The sequence below is a fragment of the Xiphophorus maculatus genome, chromosome 14 (genome assembly GCF_002775205.1).
Source record: "Xiphophorus maculatus strain JP 163 A chromosome 14, X_maculatus-5.0-male, whole genome shotgun sequence".
In the NCBI taxonomy this organism is placed as follows: domain Eukaryota; kingdom Metazoa; phylum Chordata; class Actinopteri; order Cyprinodontiformes; family Poeciliidae; genus Xiphophorus; species Xiphophorus maculatus.
The window spans coordinates 7,560,105-7,588,042 of record NC_036456.1 but is presented as its reverse complement, the minus strand read 5'-3'; the positions used below and the strand labels follow the sequence as shown (position 1 = coordinate 7,588,042).

Below are 27,938 nucleotides of genomic sequence, written 5' to 3'. Positions count from 1 at the left end.
CTAAATTGAAACTTTACATTTTCAATCAACACATTTTCACAGACACGGGGTTATAGTCAGATATTTATTTATTTTCCCAACAACACTGTGCCACTAATGTTCACAGCTACGTATAAAACTGTTCAGTAGAAACAAAGCCCTTAGACATTCAATGCAAATGTTTAAGAAGACATTGATGGATTTATTGTTACAAAATGGTCGGGTATATTGTGATAATAACGTGATGTTTTTAAGGGGGTGGGGCACCGGGAGGCTGTTGCCCTTTTGAAATAGCATGCTGAGGGTCAAACATGAAGAGCAAGACAGAACACTAATGGGAAGCACATTAAAAAAATGGTTGAAACTGCAATAATTTTTAAAGTTAAACCATTAAATTTGAATTATTACCTCACCTGATCGCATAAATTTCTGTTCTGAGTCAGAATGTCAGCTTGTGTGTAGAAATGTCCTTTACTCCTGGGAAAACCATTTAAGTGGAAAGGCAAAGGAAGGTGCGTTTGATTTGTTGTACCTCATTTCTTAATTGTGATTGTGACATAAGCTGTTTAAACAAAGCCATACAGTAAGAGCACACACACGCGCGCACGCCCACACACACAAGACCTGACCACTGACAACAACCAGATGGCACAGGGAGGCAGCGCCGTAAATTTCTGAGCGTGTATAAATCTGAGTGTTTGTGCTTTTCCACAGAGTGTGACACAAGATGATTGGTGTGTCTGCAGAGCACATGCTGGCCGACATGTAGTGCGAGCTGATGTGTGTGTGTGTGTGTGTGTGTCTTTTATGGGCATACATGTCCACATACCAGCAAAAAGAAAATGTGTTGGGGTCAAGTCAGTGCTAGGTGGTGCATGGTTTGTGTCAGTGAATATCTTGCTTCTTCCCAAAACACTTTTTTTTTAATGTCTGTCTGTGACTTTCTTTATCTGGGCTGTCTTCCAAAACCTTAATGTCTTTGGGGTTTGTCTTATAACTGCTGCATGACTCTTGGAGAGGCGTCTTATTTTTCTGACGCGTCTATTTATGTCGTACAGCCATATTTAATTTGACCTTTCATCCCTGACAAATTAGCTCTACCTCATTTTTTAAAATTTTATTTTATTGTTGAAGTAAGAGTTGTAAAATTTTTACAAAACTGCAAAGTAGATCAGACATGAAATTCAATGACAAACCGTAAAGGCACTTTTTGGACAATACATTTCCTGATATCTTGTTCCATCTAGATTGAATTATCACCACCAGTTTCAGTTCTGACAATTACATTTTCTGCTTTACTTCCCACAAAACATTTAGGCTGGAAAGAAAAATAAAAAAGAGGGCGGTCCTAACGAGTAACTTCTTGGTTGATGTAACCCTAATTTACAATAAAAAGGGAAAATAGACAGAATTTTTTAATTTATTTATTGTCTTAAGAGCCAGTGATTTTTGTTTATATCCTCTAGTTAGTGAAACCTAATGTTATGGATGCTAACCTCAACAGTTTATCGTCTAAGCTTGTTACAGAGATAGTTTGGATTTCTTAAAGTGAAGTTATTATCAGTAATGGATACCTTATCTACAGTAGAAAGATTTTGTAGTACAAGGCTAACAGCTAGCTAACGGATTTTGGCCTGCTCAAATTGAACTTGTTCATATAAACACACATTATTATATTAGCAGATATAAGTCTTCTAGGCTTTGCTGTTAAATGTATTCTTTTTCCCAAGATGAAACATTCCCAAAAGAATGTTAGAAGCCTGAAATTAGGTTGGTTGACTTTGCCGACTACAACAGTTCACCACATCATCTGCGACTTGTTAGTTGGCTGGAACCAGCAGACCGACTGTTAGCGGGTCTGCCAAATGCTAGTAAGTTAGCTATTGGCATGAACTGATGTAATTTTAGAGCTGTGGCAAGGCCATTGTTAAACTGGGATAATTGTGACAAACAGTAGTCTCTTGTGAAAGTGCACAAGGTCTGCATTTTCAGCTTGAATTATTTTAAACGGCAAAAATAATCAAAAACACGTATGGTACAGACTAACTGTAGGCACTTCTGTAAGAATTTCTTTAATTTTTTTCCACAAATTTAAGGCAAAATTACATCTTTCTACTGTAAACAAAGGAGCTAATACTAACATTAACTTTGATTTTAAAATATATTTAACGCCTCCTGGTCCATGGGGGAAGGATTATATCACAGTAATTAACTGGTTCTATGACATCATTTACAATTTCTTGACAAAATTAAGTAAACAAATGCCAAACTGCCACTTTTTCCACATGACGTACAACACAAAGTCTTGAGCAAATAGATCACATCTCAGATGGATAAATATTGAACGAATGAAATCTTAACAGGGAACAGACTCCAGAGTCGTCGATGTTGGTTTTCTGTGTAGCAGATCAAGGCGTGGTAGTTCGTATGGAGCACTTCGTAATGCCAACTACAGCAGCAGAAAGATTATTTTAAGTTACAGCCAACTTATTATTTGAAATTAGTTTGCCAAACACCAATGAGCCCCATATCCAAACCAGCCAAAACGAGCACAAAGAATAAATAAAGTGAATCAGTTACACTTCCTTTAGCACATGGACTTGGGTTAGCTTAAACTAGCCTCATTGGTAGCTGAGCTGTGTGGTATAATATCCACAGTCTGTTCCATATTACCGGCTTAACTTAATTTTTTGATAATGAGACAAAAACAATCTAATGCGAACAACAGAATATAGAGTGAATCAGTTAGATGAGACTTTATGCTCTGACAGGGTTAGCTTAGCACAGCATGATTGGTACTTCTGCTACTCTATGTAATGTAAAACCATGAGTCCACTCCCCCTTACTAGTTTATCTGACGCATGCTTCAGGTGCTCATTGAGTTTTCCCAGCTTTTTCAAAAGATCTTTTTCTAATGATCTTTTTTCTCTTCTACTTAACAAGCCCTTTGTCTTCCCATTCATCTGGTAAAACTGTGCAACACTAGGCGTTAGCAAACTGATATCAGAAAAAAATAAACAGAATTAGTCACAGGATGAAATTAAAGCATATATTTGCACTTTTTTTCCACCCAAACTTTCAAATTAATGTGTTTTTTTTCCCCACATTAAACTCACCTTTGACCTTTCAGCACCCTCTGGTGGTGGCTTATCAGAAGGCAGCAAAAAGGCTTTTGATTTATTTTTAAAAAAGGCTAAAGTCTTGCTCTGGCACACATTGATGCAAGTATTTGAACATGTCATTTTCACCTTTCACCAATTTTAAGAGATTGTTATAAAGGAAGATTAAAATTGAGATAAATTTAGCATTTTAAGTTTTCTCTGAATGTATTTCAATGTACAAGGTGCTAGATGCAACGTAGTCCCTAAACAAACAAAATAACAACAACAAATGTTCACAACTTAACTTTTACAACCATGCTAGCTGTGAATGTTTGCAACTGAGCAACTAGTGTTTTTCTGCACATTCTGATTCTTTTCTTACAGTAAAACATAATGCAACTTCACAGGTTAGACAAGAAAGGCAACATAGACGAAACTTTTTATGAGAAAACATGGAGAAACCATTGACAGAAGGGAAGAGCAAGAGACTGGTTGGGCTGCATGCCACCCTGAGCCTCTCTGAGTCTTTTTTTTATCTTCCTCTGCTTTGCTGGGCTCATTCTTATTGCCATTTACAAGATTTCACCTTTGTCCTCTTTGTTTTCACTTCTCTTTTCTTTACAGACTCTTCTTCAGAAAGTTCTAGTCTGATCACAGTTCCTTACAGTATCCAGCAGGAAAAGGAAATCCTTATCCTCTGTCATACTTTTCATACAGTTCATGGTTCTAGTCCAAGTGGTTTTCAGGTCAAGTCAAAGTAAAAATACAAATGAATTAGATTTTTTTTTAAATCACCACAGGTCACATCCCATCTTAAGGCCTATATATGTACAGTACTCTCATGGCACGCTTAGAAAAGTTAAACTCAAGACAGTTTGCTTTGGTTTGATCATTGCGCTTCTTCTGCTACCGTTCAAAAGCCCTTCTTCACATCTTTGATGCAGAAGACGGGTGTGTACATTCTTTGGTTCGGAGATCCGTGGGTACAATTGCTTTTTACAACAAAGTTTGTTTAAAACAGGAAGTTCACCGAGATCGTTTTCAGCGGGGGTGTCCAAATGATCTTCTTTTGTGAAATCCAAACTGCAAGAATCGACTGCAAATTAGTACTGTCCTCTCATATTGATGATTGCACGTCTCTCAACCGAGTTTTCTCTCAGTGGGAAGTGGGAAAGACAAATCCACTTTTCTCTCCCTTTCACCCAAACCTCTTGCAGGTTTCCCAAATGTTTTCCTCATTTAGTGTGTCAAGAACGAGGCTAACAATTGTAATCAATTGATATTAAAAAGGTGTCTATCTCATTGTCTCCATTTCTTCCGTAGCGTCTCTTTTTACCAATCATCTCCATCATGTTCTCTTAAAGGTCCAAGCGGAAGGCCCCGAAGTAACTGGACGAATCATCGGCATTCACCATAGTAGGAGAGGAGACGGAGACGAAGAGTTCATCACCGGCCCTCAGCTCAAACAGGCCCCCCTGGTAGACGGAGTGCAGGGCGTACTCTGCATCTGGAGCCCAGCATTTGGTTCCCACACCCTTCAGGAGCTGGAAGAACCAAAGAGAGAAAATCACAGTGAGTTAACGGTTCATATCCGATTGGTCTGCGTAGAGAAAACCTGACGGCATACCTGTATCGGGCTTGGGTAGGAGGTTTTCTTGTAGACGCACTGCACCAGCTGGTGGCTGACGCTGCGCTGGTCCCCGTCACTGGCTGCTGGAGACGGATACCGAAAATATACCTGGAAGTAACCAGGAGCAAAGGATGATTATGACCGGTGCATAGCGTCTTTGTTCTTATTGAAAAGTCACGGTTACTTAGCTCCCCTGCTTTTTAAGAACTTTCACTAGTCAAGGATCTTTTCTATTGCTACAAAAGTTGAGTTTTTCAAGTGAGCATTTAGGACCAGTAAAGCTGTGGTTTTCTTTCAAAGAGGCAGTATTATGTATTTTCCAGGCACATAGTGCTATTTTATAGCAAAAATTAAGTAGTTATGTCACTTTTATGTTGATATATACAACAAAAAAGTTGTATATACCAAATAAGAATTAAAAGAAATTTTACTTTGTAATTTAACACCTTGAAATTGGGCCTCTGTCTCTTTAAGAAACTCCTTCTCTTTCTGAAACTCCATCTTCAGGAAGTCATCACAACATGGCTCCTCTGTTAACCCTTTGGCAACGTTTTTACAAGCGTTGTACTGAGAAGTAGCTTGTATGATCAAATCAGCAGATCCGCAGTTCCACCGGTTTGCTAATTGCTGCTGGCTAGTCTGAAGGGGTTGAGTGGGGGAGTTGCAGGGGACGGATACTCTGTCAACTGCAACTTTAAGGAGGGGCTTCGTATTGGTAGGCGGAGCTAGGTCCACCCAGGCATTTTGCACAGCTGAATGGTTGCCATGGCGATTAAAGGATTTCTTAAACATGCATGAAAGAATCAATCAACACTCCAGGAATGTTTTTGATGAGGGAGTAACAATATAACATGATGTAAAGCTAAAAAAAAGAGTTGATTTTACATAATACTGCCCCTTTAACCTTTCTCTCTCGTTTGAGCCAGTCTGATGAGAATTATCACCTGTGAGTACAAGTAGTACCGCCCGTCTTGAGGCACTCGCAGCCTCCCATTGGTCAGTGTCATGTTGTGCAGGTGAGCGCCAAAGCTCTGATTGGCCCACGAGCGGACCACATGGCGACAGGACTGGTGGAGGTTTGCTGTGGGAATCGGATAGGGAGAGAACCCTGCGAGTACACATTAGAAAAGTATTGAAATACTGCAGATTCTCAGCAAGATGGATTGTACTAAAAATTGACAAAAGCTCAACAGCGTCTACAGGAGTCTAATAAGGCAGAATGTAAAGGCGAAGCAGTAATGAGGTAAGGTGCGTGACCAAAGGTGGCAGCTGTCCGATTCAAACGACTTTCATGAAGAATTAGAATTTGTCTGTTTTTAATGGTAGGAAAAGTGTAACAGTGCAGACTTATGTGACTTTTTACGCAACTCTAATTCTTCAATAAACACTAAATGTTTTAGTGTTTATGCATGTTAAGCTACTTTGTAATTGTATATAATCTGGATAACATTTTCTGACATCTCATGCTGACTTTTAGGCACATAATTTGAAATGGGAGCACATTATTTCAGTTGAAGTCAAAAATGGTTTTAATGTCAAGCTTTATATTGGCCTAAATCATAAGGAGAATGTATCCATGTGTTCTGCCATATTTTCACTGCTGCTCTTCTGTAATTACAACTTTAATGACTCTAGACGGTACAGTTCTGGATTATTATCTTCCTTATTATTGTTGAGTCATATTGACTGTTCCAGCTCTCTTATGTAAACAAAAGCCCAAATAGAGAACAGGAAATACAAATGAGTTTAGCCTGTAGCTCAGATTATAAAAAGTAATAACAAGATTAGTTATCATCTATGCAGATGATACCCAGCTCTGTGACAGTGTCACCAGGTGACGATGAACCCGTTGAAATGTGCAGTAGATTCATAGAACAAATCAATACCTGGTTGTGCCACACCTTTCTCCAGCTAAATAGAAACAACACTGGCTCACGTAAGGTGAATTTATGAACAGCAGTAGGGCAGCTAAGCTAACATGCTTCGGTTTTTCTCGACAGTTGTAGGATAAAAGCTTCCTCTACATCAGGGGTCCCCAAAGTCGGTCCTCGAGGGCCGGCATCCTGCATGTTTTAGTTCTCTCCCTGGTGGTACCAACAACCTTTTCAGTGTGTCAATGTTCTTCTTAGGCCTTCTAACGAGTCATCATTTGATCCAGGTGGTTAAACCAGGGAGAGAACTAAAACATGCAGGAGGCCGGCCCTCGAGGACCGACTTTGGGCACCACTGCTCTACATCATCAGAGGACTTTCCTCTGTGTGTGTCGCACCGCTGAACTTCCTTATGAGAAATCCAGGCTGAATGTGTGAACCTCACCCTCTCGTCCTCTTTCCCTTACACACACACACACACACACACACACACACCAACACACGCCCACAAGCCCACAAACACTTATACATTCCTTGCCCTTTGTCAGCTCAGTGGAAACAACATCATGCAGCCTTTGCCAGATTGTTAACACCCTTCAATTTGCACGCCAGTTTCAGATGAAATGCCAAAGTCTGGATAACAGGCAGATGAAAGACAAAGTCCAACTGCAAAGTATTTTTTTAACAACACAAACAGTTGTTTATTCATCATTTATAATCTATAATTCATTCCTAGTTAATGTCTCCGTTAAGTGATTTTGAGTGCCATCCTGCTGGATGCTGACCATGAAATAACTGACGGGTTGAGCAATTGTATTCCTCTTCAGATGGTTCTGAATTGCAAAAGAAACAGGATTTCAGCTGTTTCGAATGAAATCGGGGCTTTTGAAGGACTTGTTTAAACCAAATCTGAGCTGGGAAAATTGGAAAATCCAAAAACACAGATGTTTATCCTGGAGAGCAGACATAGATATGAAAGTAAAGATGATTTAAAGAACATTTAATGCAATCCGTGCGAGTTAGCATGAACAACAGCTGCTCCTGTGAAGCGTCTTCCCCACTGTTCGTCGTTAAAAGCGAGATTGCTAATGGGTTTTGACAAAGTTCTGCTGGGATTTGTATTCCTGTAAACCAATTCAACATGGTGTTTCGTTCAGATCAGACCTTAGCATCATTTGAACAGACATTTGTTGGCAGAGAGGAAATTGTGTTCAGCGTCTTCGCTGTTTCCACCATTGCTTAAACGGAGAATCCTGGGTGACTTTCATTCCCCCGTCTCACCTTGAGAGCTGGTGTCCCGAAGAGTCAGGTGGGCAGACGGCCTCTGGGCCACGGAGCTCATGAACTTTGAGTTGTTGAAAGAGCGAGGCATTGTTCTCGCCTCTGTTAGGGAGAAGAGAAAACCGAGGGAAGCTTAGGAAAGAATGCTGAGGATGAATAATAGGGTGTGTGCAAGAGAGAGAGATGCTCACCAATGAAGGTTTGTTTGGAGATGATGTTCTCCGTCACCTGAAAGAAGATGAGAACACTAAGATCAACAAAAATGCCACGAATGACAATAAATATTCTATACGGTTTTTTTTCCCTCAAACATTTCCAGTTAATAAAAGCAGAACACAAGTGTTTTACACAGCCGTCAGGCCATGATCGAACATCCAGAGGAGGTTACTTTGAAGGGAGTAACATAAGCAAGAAAACCTCAAATAACTGATTGTATCACATCTGTTTTCTTGCAAAGTATACGAATGTACAAGTTTAATCTCGCTGGCAAACTGCTGATCTATTCATTTCGCTGCTTTTGTCTATAACTTTACTGGAACTGGTTTTCAGAAGTTGCGTATTCTTAAAAAAAACCTCAAGATCGACATTGGGAACAAAAACCACATTATAGAAACATCCTTAGTTTTAGGTAAAGGTTAGGATTTTTCCATTGTACTTTAATTTAGAGCAAACTACTTACTTCTAAAGGACAATATGTAAAGATAATTAAAGTAGAAAGTACTGAAAGCATAAATAATATCAGTGCGTTGGATGTTTCTCAGTTTATCCTTAACTAATTTAAGTTGCGGTATGTAACTTTAGTAAAAAAAAGTAACTTTTTTACGTTTGTTAAAAATGTCACCGTCACGACAGTTTCATATGAGACGGATAATAATCTGTGAAAAACTCAAGCTCCTCTCCCTTCTCTGAGTACTAAGTAGAAACAACCAATCAGAGTCGGTGGGAGGGTCTCAGCGCTGTCAATCATCCTTGTGCACACACTGTTCACACCCTCCCCCTTGCTCTCCTCTAGGCTACAGCTAGTTCCACACAAGGTAGCATGTTGTGAATGCTAATGCTAGTTAGCACGGCCACTGATGATGGCGGACAAACAGTTTCCTGGAAAGGTACATTGATTCTCCGCCATTATCTGATTTAGCATCAGATACACAAGGATGATTGACAGCACTAAGACCTTCCTCCTGGCTCTGATTTATTGTTTTTGACCAGGAGCGATACATTTCAGCAGATGGGAACACTAGCACTGGAAGGAGCTCGGTCTTTTCACTGATTATCTGTTTCATATTACACATATATATTACATAGTGAAACTTTTAACAAAGTTGTAAAAAAACATATTTTTGTGAAAATTACATTCTGTAGCTTTAATTGCCCCCCCCAAAACACTTATATCTAACTACAAAATGGTCTACATGACATACTGATATTCACTTAAATGGTGATTAAAAGCTTTTTATTTTTCTGGAACAAAAGTTTGCTAATGCTATTCTCGGCATCAGTGAGTAAATCACAGAAACCGTAGGATGAATCATAACTTAACATCATACAAACTATCCCTCCTCTCCTCCTTTCATCCCGTCTCTGCTCTACATCCTGCGTCCCTTGATGGATGTGTACACACGGACCGGCTGTCTATTCTCACACACTGGATCATTCCAACCCTTTCACACAATAAGGTGTGTCCTCGTTTCACTTCGCCTTAAAAGACATAATCGTTTTCGCTTGGTAGCTCGTCCTTTTGATTCTCCTTATTCTTCCATGTTGTTTTTTTTGTTGTTGTTGTTCTTTCCAAGATAACTTTTTATGGCCTTTCTCTCCGTTTTCCTGCCTCACTCCGATCGTAGTCACGCGGTTCCCCTCCGACACCCCGGAGCGAGCAACCGAATCCCGGCTGTTTCACTTCTCCCTAATTAATTTGCAGAGCAAAACACAAAATCCTAAATATGTGCTTCGCTTTGCCTCGTGCTATGAAGGCGATGTGTTTTTCTTGGCCTCAGTTTTTTTCCCCCACGCCATGCACCCAGCTGAACCTGTAAATTGAATGTGATTGCTAAAGGCCAGGGGGTTTGGGGTATTTCAGTAAATGAAGCTACCCCGACATCTCCCCCCTCACCTCTTGGTGTATGCCCTATACGCTCTGAGGAAAACACGGCGGAGAGTAAATGGTGTCTAATCCGCCGCTGTGGCTCGTCTCGCTACGCGTAGCGTGCCGGTCTCGGCTTCCATATGTCCCCGAAAGAGGAAAATTACTCCCACACACACACTTCAAGACAAGAAAATTGCCAACAGATTTTCTGCCCTGCATCTGGCTGCAACTAAACGGGAGGGGAATCTTGTAGGAGCGGCAACCCTTCAGGTGACCCTAAAACGGTGTTTTCAAAATAGAAGATCAAAATGTCGGCTGTGTGTAAAGGTAAAAGGCTCACAGAGGAAGCTATCAGAGGTGCTTAAAATTCCATCGCTCCCTCTTTCTGTTGCTATTTCAGCCGCTGCGTTAACATTTTGATACTTTTGATGGAGTGTGAACAGCCTGAAGCATGTTCCGGATTAACGGCTGACACAAATTTATAAGCTCTGGTCTTAAACTAATAGAATATATCACTCTGACAAAGCCGCAATTCAATGTCTCTTCTTTAAAAATATACACATATTATTTTTAAAGAATTTCTGATGAAGCGTGTCGCTCCAAGCAGGATCCTGGTTTAGACAAATCAGACCAAATGGCGTCCGACGGGAGAGGAACGAGCTGAAATGTTTGAACTACGGCGCAAACACACCTGAATCCCTCACAGTTATTATTCTCAGAAGAGGACAAGATGTGATAAAATCCCAATAAATCGGCGGGTCGGGCTCGGCATCGTCTCCCCTGGTGATTTAAGGTCGACGAACGCAGGATAAATAGTTTTCACCATCTGTCTTTTGGTCACAGGCTGAAGTCATTATTCACTGATAATTCAAGTGGAATGAGAAATGTCCACCGAATAATCGACTTCTCTAGACGTTCGCCAGCTAATTATTAAAATTCCCTTCATCAGGAAAGAGTTGCTTGCACCGCTTAACCCCTATAAAGTGGAAATCTGAGAGCCTTTACTCTGATTCCTCGGGGATACAGCTTCAGCAAACGGAAATGCGGTGCAAAGTTTACAATGAATGTCATCCTGCGCCGAGACCAGACGGAGAACTAAACCCGAAACACAGCTGCCATGCCGCATACATCTCTTTCTTCTTCTTCCTCCATGTCTTCTGACGTAAAGCAAATGCACATTTGCAGTGTTTTGACTCTTAATTTTGCTTGTTTGCTAAATCTTGTCTTGTACACGTAGATCTGAGTTTAGTGCTCGTATAGACAGACTCGGGGAACTTGTCGGAAAACAGAATTTTTCTTTTCTTTACCTTTCGTGAAGTTAAGGTTGAAATCAGGGAAAAGTCGACTTCCAAGGAGCATAAACGGCAAACAATGGAGCTGTAGTTACCAAAGCTTACCACGTGTTTTCGGTGAGGGGTTTTCGACAAAAAGCAGATGATTGGGATTTAGGAGGTTGAAGCAAAAATAAATATGTTAAAGTAGCTATTTTCCAGAATTTTCACTGTAAATGTGAAAAACCTAACAAAAAACGAGATGAACTTGCAGTTTAAAAGTTAGTTATTAATCCAGATTAGTCAGAGGTTAAGAATGACAGATTTTCTAACTGATCTAAGTTTAAGCCCTTTACTGAATTGTGGACCCAGTTTTGTTGTCATGTCTATATACAGTATATATATATATATATATACTTAAAATTAAACCAAACCTGGTTAATGTTTTGCCCTTAGGCGCACAAAATGTTAAAAAACAAAAAAACTGGGAGAAAGAATTTCTCTCAGTAAAACCCTGAAGTAGAGAACATGTTGAAAACTGTCAACAACAATATTTCCATTTGGAAACTGCTAACGCGCGACTCGGCTAAACCCAAATCTGTCCCATACATTTGAAATGTGCCAGGGTTTATTTTATCCACAAAGTTTTTCATTAGTTAGTTTTTCCTTTGCGTTCCCAGTCCTAATGAGCGCATGATCGGCTGTCACAGTGTTTTAAAGTGAAATGCTACACCTCTGCCCTCGTTAGGGGGCTCCATTTTGAGTCAAATAAATCAGCGGGTAGCCTCTGATGTGTCTACCCTCAAAGTTAGAGTTTACTGCCTATGCGACCTTTAGTGGGGGCAAGTTGGATAGAGTAACACCAGGCAACGGTTGTGTGCGTGTGTGTGTTCATGTAACTGTAGGGTTTGGGGCAGTCTAAATGGTTTTCCAGCTGCAGTAATAGCAACAAATAAGCCCTGAACTCTCCTCGTTTACTTTCTTTCGGATAACAAACGGATAAAAATAGATTTTTCTTTACACGCTTTGTCCAAAAGCATGTAAAGAACCAAGTATCAAGTAATTTTGCTCTAGTTTGTTGTTAAAACACTTGAATTGAGACGAAACTAACATACAAGTAACTTTTCAGGAAGCTACATGAGCTGGTTTTAAGTCAGTAATTCCTGAATATTGATTAAAAAGTACTACTTTCACTGGTAGGTTCTTTCACTTCTAACATGGGAAAAACATCTTGTTTCTTATATCTTTTAACTTCTTTTGAGGATATTTTTTGTAGTGAAAAAACATCAGGGAGTCTGAAGGGAAAAAAAACAAACACTTGTCCATAAACTTACTTTACAAGCAAATATAAAGTGTGTGTGGAAGGGAATAAGCTCTTTACTTCCTGTGTATATTTACAATTACAATGAAAAATAAAACATTTTTGCTATCAAGCTGATTCTAAATTGAGTACAGATCGTTAATTTAAATATAACACACACACACGATAAAAATCTGGGTTTTATTACGCAAATAAGCAAAACTCCTAATCTCTAGATTTTAAACTGTTACCAATATGATTCCTTGTATGTGTAAATATGCATCAACAGGTTTAGCCAAACAGAAATCTAGGTGTCGAAAATGCAAATGGAGAATTAAAAATACACAGAACATAGAACTGCAGAGGCGGACCAGAAAGTCCGGTTGATGTAGGAGACATCTTTGTATCGTTGTTTTCTCTGTTAAATGTAGTCTACAAACTATTGCTTCTTCCCAGTCAGCCATGTTTGTTTACTCTGAACTCACATTTGGTGAGTTTTTCCGTCTGACATCTGAATGTTGGTGATTTAAATCTCTTTGTGTGTGGCATGTTGGTCGTGTTGTGTGGACGTACCGCACACTGTGACCAAACCGGTTACACCTTAGATATTTTTATTGTCGTTTGTGTGGCGTCTCAAGTTTTGAAAATCAGACAATATGTTTTAAAACTTGCAGGGAGTACCAGGCAAGATTGGAAACTTGGACGGTCTTACAAAACCTAAAAATTGTTAACAAATTCTGATCAAGCACCTGTAGTTCCTATACTTGTCCTTAACCAAGCAATGGAGATTAAGGCTCCTTTGCTTGGTTAAGGATCATAGTTCCCCATCAGACAGTTGGAGACGGCTTCCTGCTTCTGTTTTTAGTTTAAAAGTCAGCACAGCAACAAAAAATTAAAGTCATCGTTAAAACATTATGTCTTGTGTTGCTGGACTAAGTTATGAATGCTACAGCTCTATAAGACCATCTGTTTCAGATCGGGCAGTTAATGTTCGACACCGTCCACCACAGCAATACGTCCAGACATTAATACGTTTATCTCTTCATAGAAAACTATGCAAAAGTCAGATTAAAAAGTGTAAGTCTGATCCCCAAAGGGGTTATTTTGCCATTTCATCAGAATACAATGTAGTATTTTCTTAATTAGGAAAAACATGCTGAATAGAAAGCACCATTTCCACTGGTTTCATGTGGTAAACAAGTTTGGAAATGGTGCTGGAAACTTTGCAGAACAAATGGGTCAAAAGTCATTAGTCAATGGGAATGGAGAGGAGAGTCGAAAGCAAAAGATGACGGACAATTATGGGGAATAAGAGAAGTGGAATGAGGTTCGCAAAAGTTGGGAAAACACAGAGAAGAGTCAGGTGGGGGAAGTATGAAAAAAGCAAAGATCCCGCCTGACTGAAAGAGAGGATTGAGAGTCGAAAAAGACGAAGAGTGAAAGACGGGCAAGTATGCACATGAAGGAGGGCTTTTTTTTCTTCTGCAGATTAGCAGTAGCTGCAACCCAATACTTTAATACGCATGGACAGGCCTGAGCTGGAAGTGTGTCTGTGTGTGTGCGTGTTGGAGAGTATATTTGTGCTACTGTGACAAGTTCTTATCAGCTCTAATCTGGTCTGAGAGGCAACTCATTCCTCACTGTCTGAGAGAGAGTCGAGTCCAGGAGAAAATCTCAACCAGTATCTCCATGTTTGTGAGTCTAATAAAGCTTAGTTCAAGATTAAACAAGGGACTCCAATTGGTAACACAAATAGTCCGAGAAAGAAAATGCACACGTTTGTCTTTTTAAAAAAACTATAGTAAGTTTATTATTATTATTTTTGGTCATGTTGAGAAAAATGAAGCGGTTCTGTTTCAAATACCTGGCCTACTTAGAAACATAAGTCATTACACATGTCTGCTATTAAGGGTTTCTGGCATATTTGCCTTAACGCGACCCAAACATGTCTTCATTAAAAGCCAGTCTTCCTGACAATGGCCTGTTTTCCTTTATTATTAAATCTCATTCAAAGCCAAACCAGAAATCTGACTTCAAAATGATAATCCCCATAAAAGAGTGATCTTATAAGGTTTGCTGTGTCTAATTAAAGGGCTGTAAAGCCAACTTTCAGCATTAATTTGTTGGCCAACTGAGAAATAAGGACCAAATTCACAAAGAACCTTGTGTACAAAGACATCTGTAGATTTCCGAGAAAAGAAAATCTTGTTTGAATCAATCAAAAGTGCGTACACAGAAAGAAACCCAGATGCATCAAACTGCGTGTACACTTGGATCCCAGCACATTTTTCTTGTTCAGATTTTAGCAGTCGTAGGATTTCTTCATTGTCTTTGGCAAAAGACCTCAAGCGCTTTCTCCCACTAGTGCTAGACTCTTGCGTTTGCTTTGGTTGCATTTACCCAGAATGCCTAGAGTTATGGTCCACTTCCTGCTTGTGGAGCGGTATCTGCACCAGAGTTCACTTCAGCCGAACCACAACCGAGGTGTTTAGGTGGACCAGAGTTTGCTTTTTTGACCCGCATTAGAGTTTGATTGTGCATTCACACCTCTCCCACAAACAAATAATTTCTAGGCAAATGAACTAGAGTTCGACTAAACCGGACTGGTGTGAATGCACCTTTACAAAGATAGAAGCCACTAAATCAGAGGTCTATAAAAAAACTCAACTCTTTATATTCTTTCTGCAAAAACAGTCACAATGTGCATCACACATCTGAGCGTCAAATACACTATTATTACAAAAGAATGTGCTATTGAATTGAACTGATAGAGTAAGAATTTAGCGTTTCAATCTTCATTTGTTTACTCACAAAATGTCTCTGAAGACAAAGGCACAGACATACTCAGAAACTAGCCAGCAAAAAAAGCCCGGTCTGGATTTCCCTCCTGAAGCTTTTTGTCCTTGTGACCCGAAGTCACCAAGAAGCAACAACTCCGACTGAACAAATCCTCCAACTGATTCTGTGCCAGCGTGGATGAGCTGCAGCTCTGAGCCCAGATGTTAAACGCTACATCTAATCAACAAAACAAGTCTGACACACACACACACATGAAAACACCCCCTCATTCGTTTTACAAGATGGTTAGCATGAATTGTGCCCACGCTGTGCTCTCTTTGCCAGTCTCCGTAGCTCGCTACCCTCAATTTTCTGTCCAGCCGGAATGATTTTAAGTCTTTTCATGTTCACTTCAACATCTGATTCTCATCGTTTTCCATGTTTGTAGTTAGTTTTGTCTTTTCTTTCAGTCTTGTGCGCTCTAAGAGTTGTTGGGCCCATGTTTCTGTGCTATCCTTTTACAGAACTATGCAAAACGTTCCAAGTCTTGCCGCATAGTCTTGATTATATTAAGAAATACAATTCAGGAATGGTACAAAAATGGCCCATTGTCACTGGCGATTGATCTAGGGACACACTTTGTTTTGTTTTTCAGTATGAGATTTTCGCTGACACATTAAATTCTGCTTAAAAAGTACGCACAAAATCTAAAAACAATCTGAAAACTATGCCCTGTTAGCGTTTTCGAACGTTTTCGATGATGACAAAACAAAACACTTAAATCCCACGGTAATCAGGAGGCAAGATTCAACAAAAATCTAAAACCAGTCTGACCTTCTCAGGACTTCCTGGCCCACCATGTAGCATATTTTAGATATTTCCCAGAAATTCAATCTTTCACTGGTGTTCTTTGGATTTCACGTTCATCCACACCTGGTTTCCAGACTTTTGATGCCACAACTTATCTTCATAAGTTATCTTCTCTGGGGGAAAAAAAATCCAGAGAATGTTTTTTATTGAGATGTCAAAAGTGAATCTCAACCTTTAGAGAGCGGGAAAATAAAAGGAAAATCTTGCCATAGGGGTATTTTAATTTAATTCCACTGCACTCAACTATACAGTTGAGTGTAGGATCCTAGATGCTTTTTATTATTCCTTACTCTGAAAATACATTCCTCTGGTCATCTGACTGTGATTTGGCGGCTTTGCAGCCCTGCTCAGAAGCACTTTATCTCTGAAAAGCACAGAGGAAAAGTTTTGTTTTTACGTTTTTTTATGACAGGTAATGCCCCAGTGCCTCGCTCGATGCCAGCCTCTGATAGCTGACCTGTTTACCGAGGGAGTTTCCTGCTGCTGCTTAAGGAAGTGGTTGAATTTACTGAGACAGAAAATAGAGTTAGGTCGACATTTAAACTTCGGTTTGGCCAGGTAATTAAGTCAGTTTGCTTGCCCACTTTGTCGGTTTCCCATTAAAGCACTGCAGATGCTATAGAGTTACCGCCCTGCATGTGCTTTGGTGAGTAGTTTCTGTGTTGTCTTAATGTATTTCAATGCGTAAAGCATACATACACGTTTTTTCTCTTCACATTTTCACCGTTTATCTTTTTTCTATCGGCTTTATTGTCTTTTACAACACACTTACGACCGGTAAGGACATAAACAGCATCAGTTCAGGTCAGGGGCAAGGTCAAAGGTCTCAGTCTAAGTTTCATTTCCCAAGAAAACAACACGAACAAATACAAAGGTAATATATTATTTACTCACTGCAAAAACACAAAATCTTACCAAGTGTTTGGCGAGTTGTTTCTGTATTGACAAGAGTCTTTTGCCTCGTTTCTAGGGCAAATATCTTAGTACACTTGAAATGAGACAAAACTAACTTAACATAGAAGCTTGTTTTAAGTCCTTGATATTAATGAAAAACATAGGACAAATGTTTCGTTACAAGTGAAATAAGCTAGTACTTTTTTTTGTATCAATATAAAGGAATTATTCACTTAAACAAGCTTTATGTTGGTTTCAAGTGTATTAAGATACTTGCACTAAAAACTGGACAAAAATACTTGGTAAAATGTTGTGTTTTTATAGTGTTTTAATGGACTCTTTTGTTTAAAAAACCCCCAAGAAAACAAATCTGAATTTTACAGGGAGAAAACCAGCCATGTGTGAGAACTGTGTGTGTTTTTAAAGAAGAGCTTAAGGCAGAACGTTCCATGCATGTAAACACAGCCAAGGCATCCCCGTATCTCCCTTCCCGGGTTCTCCGTGGTTTTGCTGGTTTCAGTCAGAACTTCGGCCTTGTCAGTTCGTTATGGGAGTGACGGGTAAGACGAAACAAACTCTTCCCCAGGGCTCCGCTACAGGAAAAACAGACGAGCCCCCGTTCATGTGAGGCAAAAGGAGCCTGAATTCATCTGGCTGGTAAACAGCGTGTGAATCAGCAGCATAATTATTCCAATGTTAAGTTATGTGGGCTTCAAAACCCATATTTGGTCAAATGTTAGGAGTGAAACAAGTAAGACAACATAATTGTTAGATTGAACATGCAATTACAGAGGACCTCTGGATTCAATAGTAATAAAACTGGTCTCTGGCCAAAGCCTACGGTTGAAAGTTAGTTTAAATCAACATACGTTCAGGTGTGCAACATTAATAAACTGGCAGCTCTTCACTTCTCTATTGAATGGAAACTTTGTGAATGCACAAAGTTACACTGTGCTTCTTACAATGTAGTGTCAACGCTTCGTTTGAAACTAAGTTTATGTTTGTTTATCACATATTTTCTGTAGGAGTTAGATATAGTTACACGACCAATCAGTGCTATTGCTAATGCTAAGGTAGCTAGCCTAAGGCGGTGCTTAGTCTAGGAAAGAAAGTGCATATATACTGTATATATATATATAAATATATGTATATTATATATAGCTAACTAAAGAAGGTCATCTAAAATTGAAATATGAAACCCTTAAATTAGAACATAAAAACATAAAACCCTTAAATTAGAACTTTTGCTGAATATTCCATTTTAATTTTTATAGACTTGGCAAATGGTCTAACATAAAGTCTACAGTTTCATTAATAATTTAGTAATAAGGCAAAAAGGTGAGACTCTTTTTTTTTTTTACCTTTCAAATCCACAATGACTTGCTGACCCATTTGGGGTCAGAAAACATTGTTCAGTTCACAGAAATATCCTGTGTCTAGTTTATTATCGAGCAGTTAAACACTAAACAAAAAAAAATCATAAAAATTTGTTTGATACTTTTAATTTCTTTTTTGGTTCCCAGATACAACAACTGCATCCAATCATTTGATCAAATATAGAGACATTTATAGGCGCTCTCATTGGACCAATAGTGGGGAAAAAACAGCAGAAATAATAATCACAACCATACCGTCAAATATTTTTTTCCTCTGCTGATTTAGTACAATCGGCCATTTAAAATCGTTGCCTTAAAAAAGCAGATCTCAGATATGAATCTTGTTTCGGGTCTTTCTGTGTGGATTTTGCATGTTCTGCCAAAGCATGTATGTGTTTCACGTAGGTTCTCCGGTTCCATGCTTTTTTTTTTTTTTTTACTTTAATTTGATCCATAAACAAATCCTTTTTTGATCTTAAACTGATTGGGAGTCCACTTAAACATACTCAACTGCTTTGGTGTATAAAACCACAGCAAATTTTGTAATATCACGCCCTCTTGTTCTCTTTCTGCCGAAAAACACCTAAATCTAGAGCATGTCAGCAGACACGTTTTCTCTCCACTTGGTTTCAGCGTTGCCTAACTGGCTGCTGGACTCGTGGAAGCGCATGTCATCCACATGTTGTTCAGTAATAGTAGAACAATCAGAGCTACGGTTCAACAGTTACAAAGCTTATTCGACTTTTCTTCGGCACGCTCTTGGAGATCCGCGACGGTTTGGATCTAGGGGTTCGGTCTGTTGGGATTTAGTTTAAAATTAGTCTCCAGATTTGTTGTCACTTGCAGCTCAGAACATGTTGGACACTTTATCTCAATGCCAAGTGTATGTACGGGGCATTAAGTGTCCCCATCCAAGGCGAGCCTTCGCTAAATATAGCAATAAACTGCTTTCCAAGCATGTTTATTGGGAGGCTCTGTTCCTGCACCGACAAGCTCTGACTCCGTCGCTGTTCTTTGCGCACTGGCAAATTTACAAGCTGATGCGCAAAAATAATGAAAGATAATCAAAAAAAAAAAAAACAACTCGCACACACAATCAAAACAGATTTACCAACCAGAGTGTTGTCCAGCAGTTGGAGCCCATCTGCTGCATCTGGCAGGTCAAAACAAAAGCTTGTGGTTTTGGAGTGTATCATCTCCAGAAGTAAAAAAAACACACACACACAGTTCTCCCAAAAACATTTAAATTAAAAGCAAATCCGGAGAGACTCTTCAAGGTTGCAAGGTGGTGAGGATCAAGCTCTCCTTGTTTAGCTTGTCAAAATTACCTCATTCATCAAATGTGATTCATTCTTTCTGCTTACAGAGTGATGACTTTATTGGACTTTTATCTCACTGCTGTATTTATGCCAACTTTTCTCATACGGAAAGCTGGAAATCAAATCTGTGGTCCAAGAAAACATCCTAGGACAAAAGATAAAAGTCCGAGACCATGTGGTCAAGACAGCACGTGTACTCAAGGAGTTTTGGGCCTTAAAAAAAAAAGAAGAAAAAGACCCCGATGTGGCGGTGGGGGGTCTGCACACAATTTATTCTAGCCCAGGAGGAAACCTCATAAAAGCCCAATCAACAAGAAGAAGAAACGATGTCGCCACCAACACGCCGAATTGTCAAGGCCTCAACAAAGCCGGCACTATTTTCTTAAAGAGATCCTGTTGGGCCGAGACGCACCAACAGAAACACTGTTGAGTTCTTGGACTGGCGCTCGGAGCCAGAGAGATGGAGAGCGGGGGGAAACCGGACCAGTTGTGACGCAACACCAGTGTTTGAACTGTAAATGTTCCATGCACAAATATGCAGATGCTGGGGGGGTGGTGGGGGTGAGTTGGAGGGTCTACACAACGTTTCCCAGAGGTTTCACATCCTTATAGGGCTTTATGAGGGAGGATATGGGGCGAATCATCAAATTCTAACTTCTTTTATATCACCTGGATGCTCTGAGGAAGACATAAACTCTCAGTGTTTGCCATGACGGATCAATTGGATAAAAAAAAAAAGCCAAAGGGTTGAAGCGCCTTGTGAAGAGCACAGTGCCTGGGCTCTGAAAGGAGCAAAAAGAAACGAACCCCTGGAACTGTCTGGAGACAAAGCAAGGCGGGAACTGAGATAATCAAGGATGTGTGAAAGAGCAAGCAGCTGCTTCAGTGAAGGATTTAATAACTAATATGAAGGAGAAGAACTGGCAACATGAAACAGAGAACACCTACAGTAGATGGGCACAAAACCATATTTTAAAAAACAACAATCAAACTATGAAACCATGTACAGTGATTAAAAAAAACAAACTTAACCCACATTTCTTCACATTGCAACCAAAACGTTCAACATTTATTTTATGTGATCAATCAAAAATAGAAGAACAGCAACACATTTGCACGCCCCACGTTTGGAGGCCTTAGTCCTCGACGCGGACGTCGCGGGTTCGACTCCCGGTCCCGACGACCTTTACCGCATGCCTTCCCCCCTCTCCTCACCCTCCTTCCTGTCTGCCTACTGTACAAAAAAATACGAGCCACTAGCGCCGCAAAAACTCTTCGGAGAAAAAAAAAAAGCTTAAGTCATTTCTGTGACCGCTACTTTTTACTTCTACTGGAGTAAAAGCATGTTTTTGTCGTCTTTGTTTGATTTTGTGTGCATGTTTTTAATGTTTTAGGTTTGGGTTTTATTCCTTGATTTGTTTATTTTGCACAGCACTTTGGCTGAACTTCTGGGTTTTTTTTATTTGCTTGATAAATAATTTGGATATGGATTTGATTGCTTTTCTTTAAAAATAAATAAATTAAGAATACCCCTGCTGCGGGCAGCCTGCCCCATGAGAGTCAGACGACTCGGGCCGTGGCGGGCGTCCCGTACTTTCACTTCTGAAAGGTGGGAACTCTAATCGCATTTGACCAGAAAACCTTGTTCTGATCTGTCTGATGTGTTTGTCGGCCTTCATGATCCTGTTTTTTTACTATTATTACTCTAATAGTCTTCACAGGACAGCTGTATTTATACTAGAAGTGCAGAAAAGAAATTCTGTTCTGTAGAGAATGACATGTCCTTCTGAATCCATTCAAAATGCTCAAAAATGTATTTTAGCCTGCTTAATTTTTTTTTTAGCAAAATTCAATTTTGAATAATTCTTTGGTTATTTTCTATTATTTAAGAAAAAGCCGGGAAATTCAGCTAACCTAACACTGGTAATTTAAGTTACGCAATTTTACTGCACAAACCTATATTTGTGTCAAATCTGATCAGTTTATATTTAAAGTATGGAACCTTATACATTTTTAAAAATAAATGTTCACAGTTTTTTTCCTCTTGTCAGCCACATTTAAACAGAATCTCTAGACTGGTTGGAATAGAAAAAATGTTTTCTGAATTAAAAACAATTTCTGAGTCAGAAATTGTTTCTGAATCAAATCGTGGACTCACACATCTCTAATTTAAATCAGTATCAAATTAGTTGCTTTCTAAAAGCAAATGGCTGAATAAAATGTTACCTAAAGGTGTCGTAATATAGGGAGCTAAACACAAATGGGCACATCATTGTTTGTATTTTCAATACATTTTTTAACAACCACCTTTTGATTTCTTTACAACTATTTGCTATACTGTGTTGGTTTATGACATACGAGGTAGAATATGTTGTAATTTCTGGTTTTAAAGTAACAAAACAGAAACAAGCTTCTTGGATACGGAGACTTTCACAAAGACTTACTGAACCCTGAAACTAAATCACGCATTTTCCTTCATTTTTTAAAAAAAATATTTGGCTGAGAAGTCCAGTCACATTTGACTCCAAGTAATGCGTCACGAATTAAAGCCGAACACGTGCTACATAAAAACCTGACTGCCTCAATGCTGCACACATATAAAACGTTAGACAGTTGTTCATCTGTGGGGGGATGAGAATGTGCCGGGGAAATTCCCCAACAGATGAGTCTGGAAGAGAGCGTTTAATACATCAGTCGTGACAACACAAGAAGTCTCTTGTGCTGTTGTTTTTGATGCTAAGGAAAAGCTGGCTGTCCGAGCTGCGGCGTTAGGAGGTCCAGAAAAAAGATGGAGGAATGTTAGAGGAGGCTGCTGGTCAGGAACTTAGCCTGAACGATGAATGGAAGGAAAAAAGTGAAAAGAGGGTGGTCGGTGCCAGACACAGGGCTTTTGTGTTTGCCTATCAGCTGAAAATCACTAACAACGCTGCAGACCACCACCCCACCCGGAAAGTGTGTGTGTGAGAGTGTATAAACAGCATGTCAGTGAAAGTGTGTGTGTGAGAGTGTATAAACAGCATGTCAGTGACTGACATTTGCTTTTCAATAGTCGACTAGAGCGCAGGGTAAGATAAGAACGTGCTCCTCGGGGCCCCCGGCTTGTTTCATTTGGCTCGACGCAAATATCAGACAAAACTGTTTGCTGGTCTGACACAAAGACAGAAAGAAACATAAAAACGTTTTGTTGTTTTGACATCACCGTGTCCGTCTCCGTCATCATCAACGCTTCATTTCGAACTACACCCTCGACATAATCAAATGTTAGACGTAGGGAACCAATGGTACCATATATTTACTGTTACACTTTGCCCTATTTTACGAATGATTATATCAAGATGTCATATCCCCACGGACATTTTTTTTGTAAATAGTTAGTTGTTAGGATTTTGGCAGGCCAAGGGGAACTTGACCTGGATGTGGGTACAAGGGCCTAAAAACTTTTTCAGCTGTAACATGATCTGAATAAAGCTTCCTGCCCGACTTGTCACCTGAAAAAAGTCAAGCATGCGGCAACCAAAACTGCAAAATGTACAAAACGGCGCATTTTTGAGCTGTTGGACCGTATTGCGAATGTGGGATGAATTAGACATTTCCCAGGCTTTGTTATTGCGAGCTGAAGCTAAACTTTGCACAGACTCCACTCTGTCTGAGTATTTACTGTCTTACATGTAGGTCCAGATACCGTCTATAAAATTTCACGGCGACTCCGCTGGAGCATAAACAAAGAGTTGCAGTGCGCGGATCAAAAGACCGAAGATAAAGGTACATCAAACCCTGGACTTATTGTTCGCCTTGAAGCTACTCTGACTATTGCGAAAGTACTAATTGTCCCTTTTGGGTATTTCGCTTGCTGTGTCTGATGTCTTGAGAACAGATGCAACATTCACCAAAGCAGCTAATGATCTGATAATATAGTGACAGCTCACTGCTTCTTTGCAAAACGCTCTGACTAATGCTGATTCAGGAGTCTTTGATGTTGCCTGAGTGAATCAAAGGGTCCTTTCTGCCTCAAAATTTTGCCGACAGAATTCAGCAAACTTTAAAACCCCTGAAGATGCAGAAAGCTCATATGCTCGATGATTAAATGTGACTCATGTGTCTGAAACCTCCGTTAGACTCTTGTGAATTAATAATATCCTATTCATAATTTTTTTTTTTTTTTTTTTAACGTTGATGCGGGGTAATTCCAGAACGGTAAAACTGCCTTTTCTGATTATTTTTCTAGATTATTTATTTCCGTTTTAATCTTAAACCCTGAGGCAAAGAGCATTCTTTTGAAACTTCTACATAAAAACCCCCCACTAAGTTTAGAGTGCAAATGAGTAACTTCATCCAATTTGGACGGAAAACACTTTGTGGGGATTTTGGGAAACAGTTGGTCTCTTTCTCCTTACAATAATATCAGATTAAGTTCTGGGCGTTTCGAAGAAAAACATGTTTTCATTTAAAATCTAAGCAAGCCCTGTGATGTTGATCATTGATACGAAGCTTAGAAAAATGTATCCCATCATTCTCTATCGCAGTTGCTCAATAAAAACACTTTGACTTTGCTACTTTTATGCGTTGCGGCTTCTTCCGTCGCAATGTCATAGATGGAAAGTTGTGGAAGATTTGCGTTTTTCTACCAGATAAATTCAGACATAGTTAAAGGGGAAACTTTACGGGAGAAAAGGGGCGCAGGGTTGAGTAAAAGATCAGTTTTAGCACCGATATCAAACGGTTACACTTGAGAAACACTGAGACCTTTCATACACCAGACACATCAAGCCTAGGGAGAGACGAATGAGTCCAGTCAGATTCTTTCAGAGTGATATCAAATTAAGATAAGAGCCAGGTCAAACTCAAGAAGAGGACGAGGCACTTCATTTTTGTTTGCTTCTCGAATTAAATTAGGCGTGGTAAAAGCCCCGCAGAGTATGAGGTCTTGATTTGGACTTCAAAGTTCTGCCCCGCGTTACGAAACTCGCTGATTTATTGCGAGAGCAATCCAACGCTACGTGGCATGCGGCGCGCAGCCTCTTAAAAAGTTTAAACCTGCAAACTGTCTGTTCGCGCCCCCAGCCCAGCCATCTCTAAACACCTGTTTTGCATCAGCGGACCCAAAGCCAAGTATTTGCTGTGACATCACCACTCGCGAGAGGGACCAGATTTGGTGATACGACGCCACCGCTACACACACACACACACACGTACACACACACACACACACGAGGTGGGACCAACAGAGCGTCTCTGCCGCACCTGATTATTTGAAAACACGTCGGCTAACCTTTTGACATCATATGATCCTCATCAGCAGACCCCTTATCTGCTGGCAAGCATGGATGAATGGGGTCTGATCTGCAGCCTCTGACTGTTAAAAGTAAATTTTTCACATTTTAATACGCTCTCCAGAAGCTTGTTGGTTTAAATAAGAGAAGAACTGATGAGCCATTTTGGTTCTGACCTCATGACACTTAGCGGGCTTTTAAAGTGCTTTCTGTCATCGTCGTGGCAATACTGCTGATGAGAGCTTTTGCCTGCACCATATAATAGACCTTTAAAAAGTGTTGCAAAACTGTAAAATGGAATGAAAAGGACACAAGGTTTAGTTATATTTTACAGTTAAAACTCTGAAGTGTGTGGCAGTCGTTAGTACTCTGTCCCTTTTACTGGGATACCCCTAAATCAATCCAAAGCAAGGAAGTGCTATGTAGGAACTATCCAGCTGTTTTCTGAAGAACTTGGAGGTTTCAAAGGGTGTTTTTACACCTGATATTCTGGTAGACATTGTTTGATTGGGGAACAAAGTTGCAACATTTCTTACATTTTCATCTGGTGCGGTTTGCTTTCACACTGCATTGTGTCAAACAAACCAAACCCTTTGAAAGACCTGTTCCCCCCTCTGACCTGTGGTGGCGCTGCACCAAGAACCACTGAAGGAAACAACATAAATACCTCCAAAAAAGGAATTTCTTCCTTCCTCTCAAAATGTAAACAAAAATGAAGTAGAGTCAAATTTTAGCGATTTATCTTTGGTAAAAGACCACGAGTCATTTCTCCCTCTACCACATTTATTTAGATTGGCTCTACCCAGAATGCCTTGCCTTTTGTGCGTTCTCTGGTACGCTTGGCATTCACATATGCATTTGAACTGCACCAGAGTTCACTTCAACTGAACCAAAACCTAGATTTTTAGGCAGACCAGAGTTCGCTTTTTGGTCCACGTCAGAGATCGATTGCGCATTCACACTTCCCCCAAAAAACTGACTTTTTTGGCTAACAAACTAGAGTTTGATTAAAGCGGACTAAACTGGGCTAGTGTGAAAGCAACCTAAGAGAACATTACCCTGACCAAACACCAGGGATGAGAACAACCATAAGAAGCCATGTTTAGAGTTTGCCGCAAGCCACACAGCAAGCATCTGAAAGAAGGTGCTTTGGCTAAATCAGAGCAAAAATTAGCATTTCTACCTACATACAAAACACTATACAGATACGTATGCAAAACAACTAAGACTGCGCATAACCGAACACACTGTTCCCATGGTGAATCATGGCGGTGTGAGAGTCATGCTGTGGGCATCCGGAAAAGGAAAGCTGCAAAAGATTCAAAAGAAGTCGTTATATATGAAACATTGGTGAATAATAGAAGACTTGCAACCATGTATCCAGTGCATCAGCTTTGATATGATCTGAAAACCATCCCCCATTGTTTGCTGCCTCTCAGTATTTTCTAAACACATCTGTCTTGAAACAATGACAGGATCACTCGGCAGGAAGTCCTCTGGGACATCCACTGGGTTTGGAAGAAACTCAAAAAAAAAAACATTAAAAGATTATCTTTTACGTGAAGGATGATACGGTTTTGCTTTCCTTCAATGGGCAAACGTCCCATTTGAAAGAGCTACAACTAGACCAATGAACATTGTTAGGTTAATTTTCAGACCCCAGGGTCAGTTTGGCTTAACTTCGAGAACTCTAACCCTGGTTTAACCCCAGCCTCCCTAAACTTAGAAGGTAAATTCCATTCCTTTGCTCTGCTGAAGGTGAACCGGCTCAGGGGTGAAGGCCGTGACCCTTTCAACCGAACGAAGAGGAGGCAACATTCTTCCTCCAGCAAAGTAATTGCTGCTCACTCACTATAGCAGCAAGGCATGTTCACATCACCCCTTATCACTGCTGTTAAAATACACCAAGGAATTTGTTTTTGTCAGGAATGAAACAGCCAGGTCTAAAAAAAAAGGAAAAAGAAAAGAGAAGTTGAAGAGTGAAGCAAAAACCAGGGAGAGTATACATATATGAGTGAGACCTTGTACGCATTCCTGCCACATTTAGTTCCTTTCAACCGCATCCCCGAGCTATCCATCACTCCAGCTACAGTGTGACAGCAGCTGTGCTGGCCGCTCCTCTCAGCAGGTGAGTATCTGTGACGCTGCTCTTTAGAAGAGAAGACGGAGAAGGAAGAGAGAGTTTGAAAGACTGGACTGCTTCAGTTCAGGTTGTTTATCCTCATTTCTCTATTTCTCCCTCCCGCTGGGCTTTGAGCTTGTGTTTGCCCAGAAGGGATGACAGTTGAGACCGATTCAGCGCGCACCACCGAGAACAGCTGTATTCTTTTACAGTGTTCTGAAGGTTTTTGGCTCTCATTCGACTGAAAGACCCACAAATTATACCCCAAATTAAACCGGATGCTAGCTAAACAGATCCTATTGCAAGTAGAATTTGGCCAAAAGATTCTTTCTTCATGTTTACTACAGTGTGGTGAGGAAACAGTAGGGGACTGAGCACACAGCCATGAGGGCACCCAGCACTCACTGATGGAGCTGGACATGTTTGTTTCCAATGCAAAATAAGTGTGGCACCGTGAAAGTTCACAATCCAGAGGCAAGTGGGATTGTTCAGAATAAGTAGAAATTAATTACTATTAGTATCAGGGAAATTATGGTATTAAACATGTAGCTAAATGCAGAGTTAAATTGATGTAAAGGAGAATGATTTTTTGCAAGTAGAGGGGGTTCCTTGTTCAAATGAGTGAGTCACTATATGACTTGCCTAAAGCACTCAATTAACAGTAGAGTTGGCATTTTTGAGAAAGGAAAATGTACCTTTTTAAAAAAAGAAAATCAAATCACACATAAATCTTTGATACTATCAGTTGAGTTTCTCTTCATTTCCTATTATGTTACTCCACATGCCTTTT

General features: G+C 39.9%; 1 protein-coding gene across 1 annotated transcript in view; it reads right to left on the bottom strand.

Annotated features, from left to right (window-relative positions):
* Window positions 1–50: 50 nt before the first annotated feature.
* LOC102235418 (tumor necrosis factor ligand superfamily member 10-like) overlaps window positions 51–27,938 on the bottom strand; it is a 70,433-nt gene continuing 42,545 nt past the window's right edge. The window contains exons 3-7 of the mRNA XM_005806417.3: window positions 8,054–8,090; window positions 7,863–7,964; window positions 5,655–5,818; window positions 4,708–4,818; window positions 51–4,624 (exon numbers count right to left, since the gene is read on the bottom strand). Coding sequence (XP_005806474.2) covers window positions 4,439–4,624; window positions 4,708–4,818; window positions 5,655–5,818; window positions 7,863–7,964; window positions 8,054–8,090 — 600 coding nt within the window. The 3' untranslated portion in view covers window positions 51–4,438. The remainder of the gene's footprint in view (window positions 4,625–4,707; window positions 4,819–5,654; window positions 5,819–7,862; window positions 7,965–8,053; window positions 8,091–27,938) is intronic.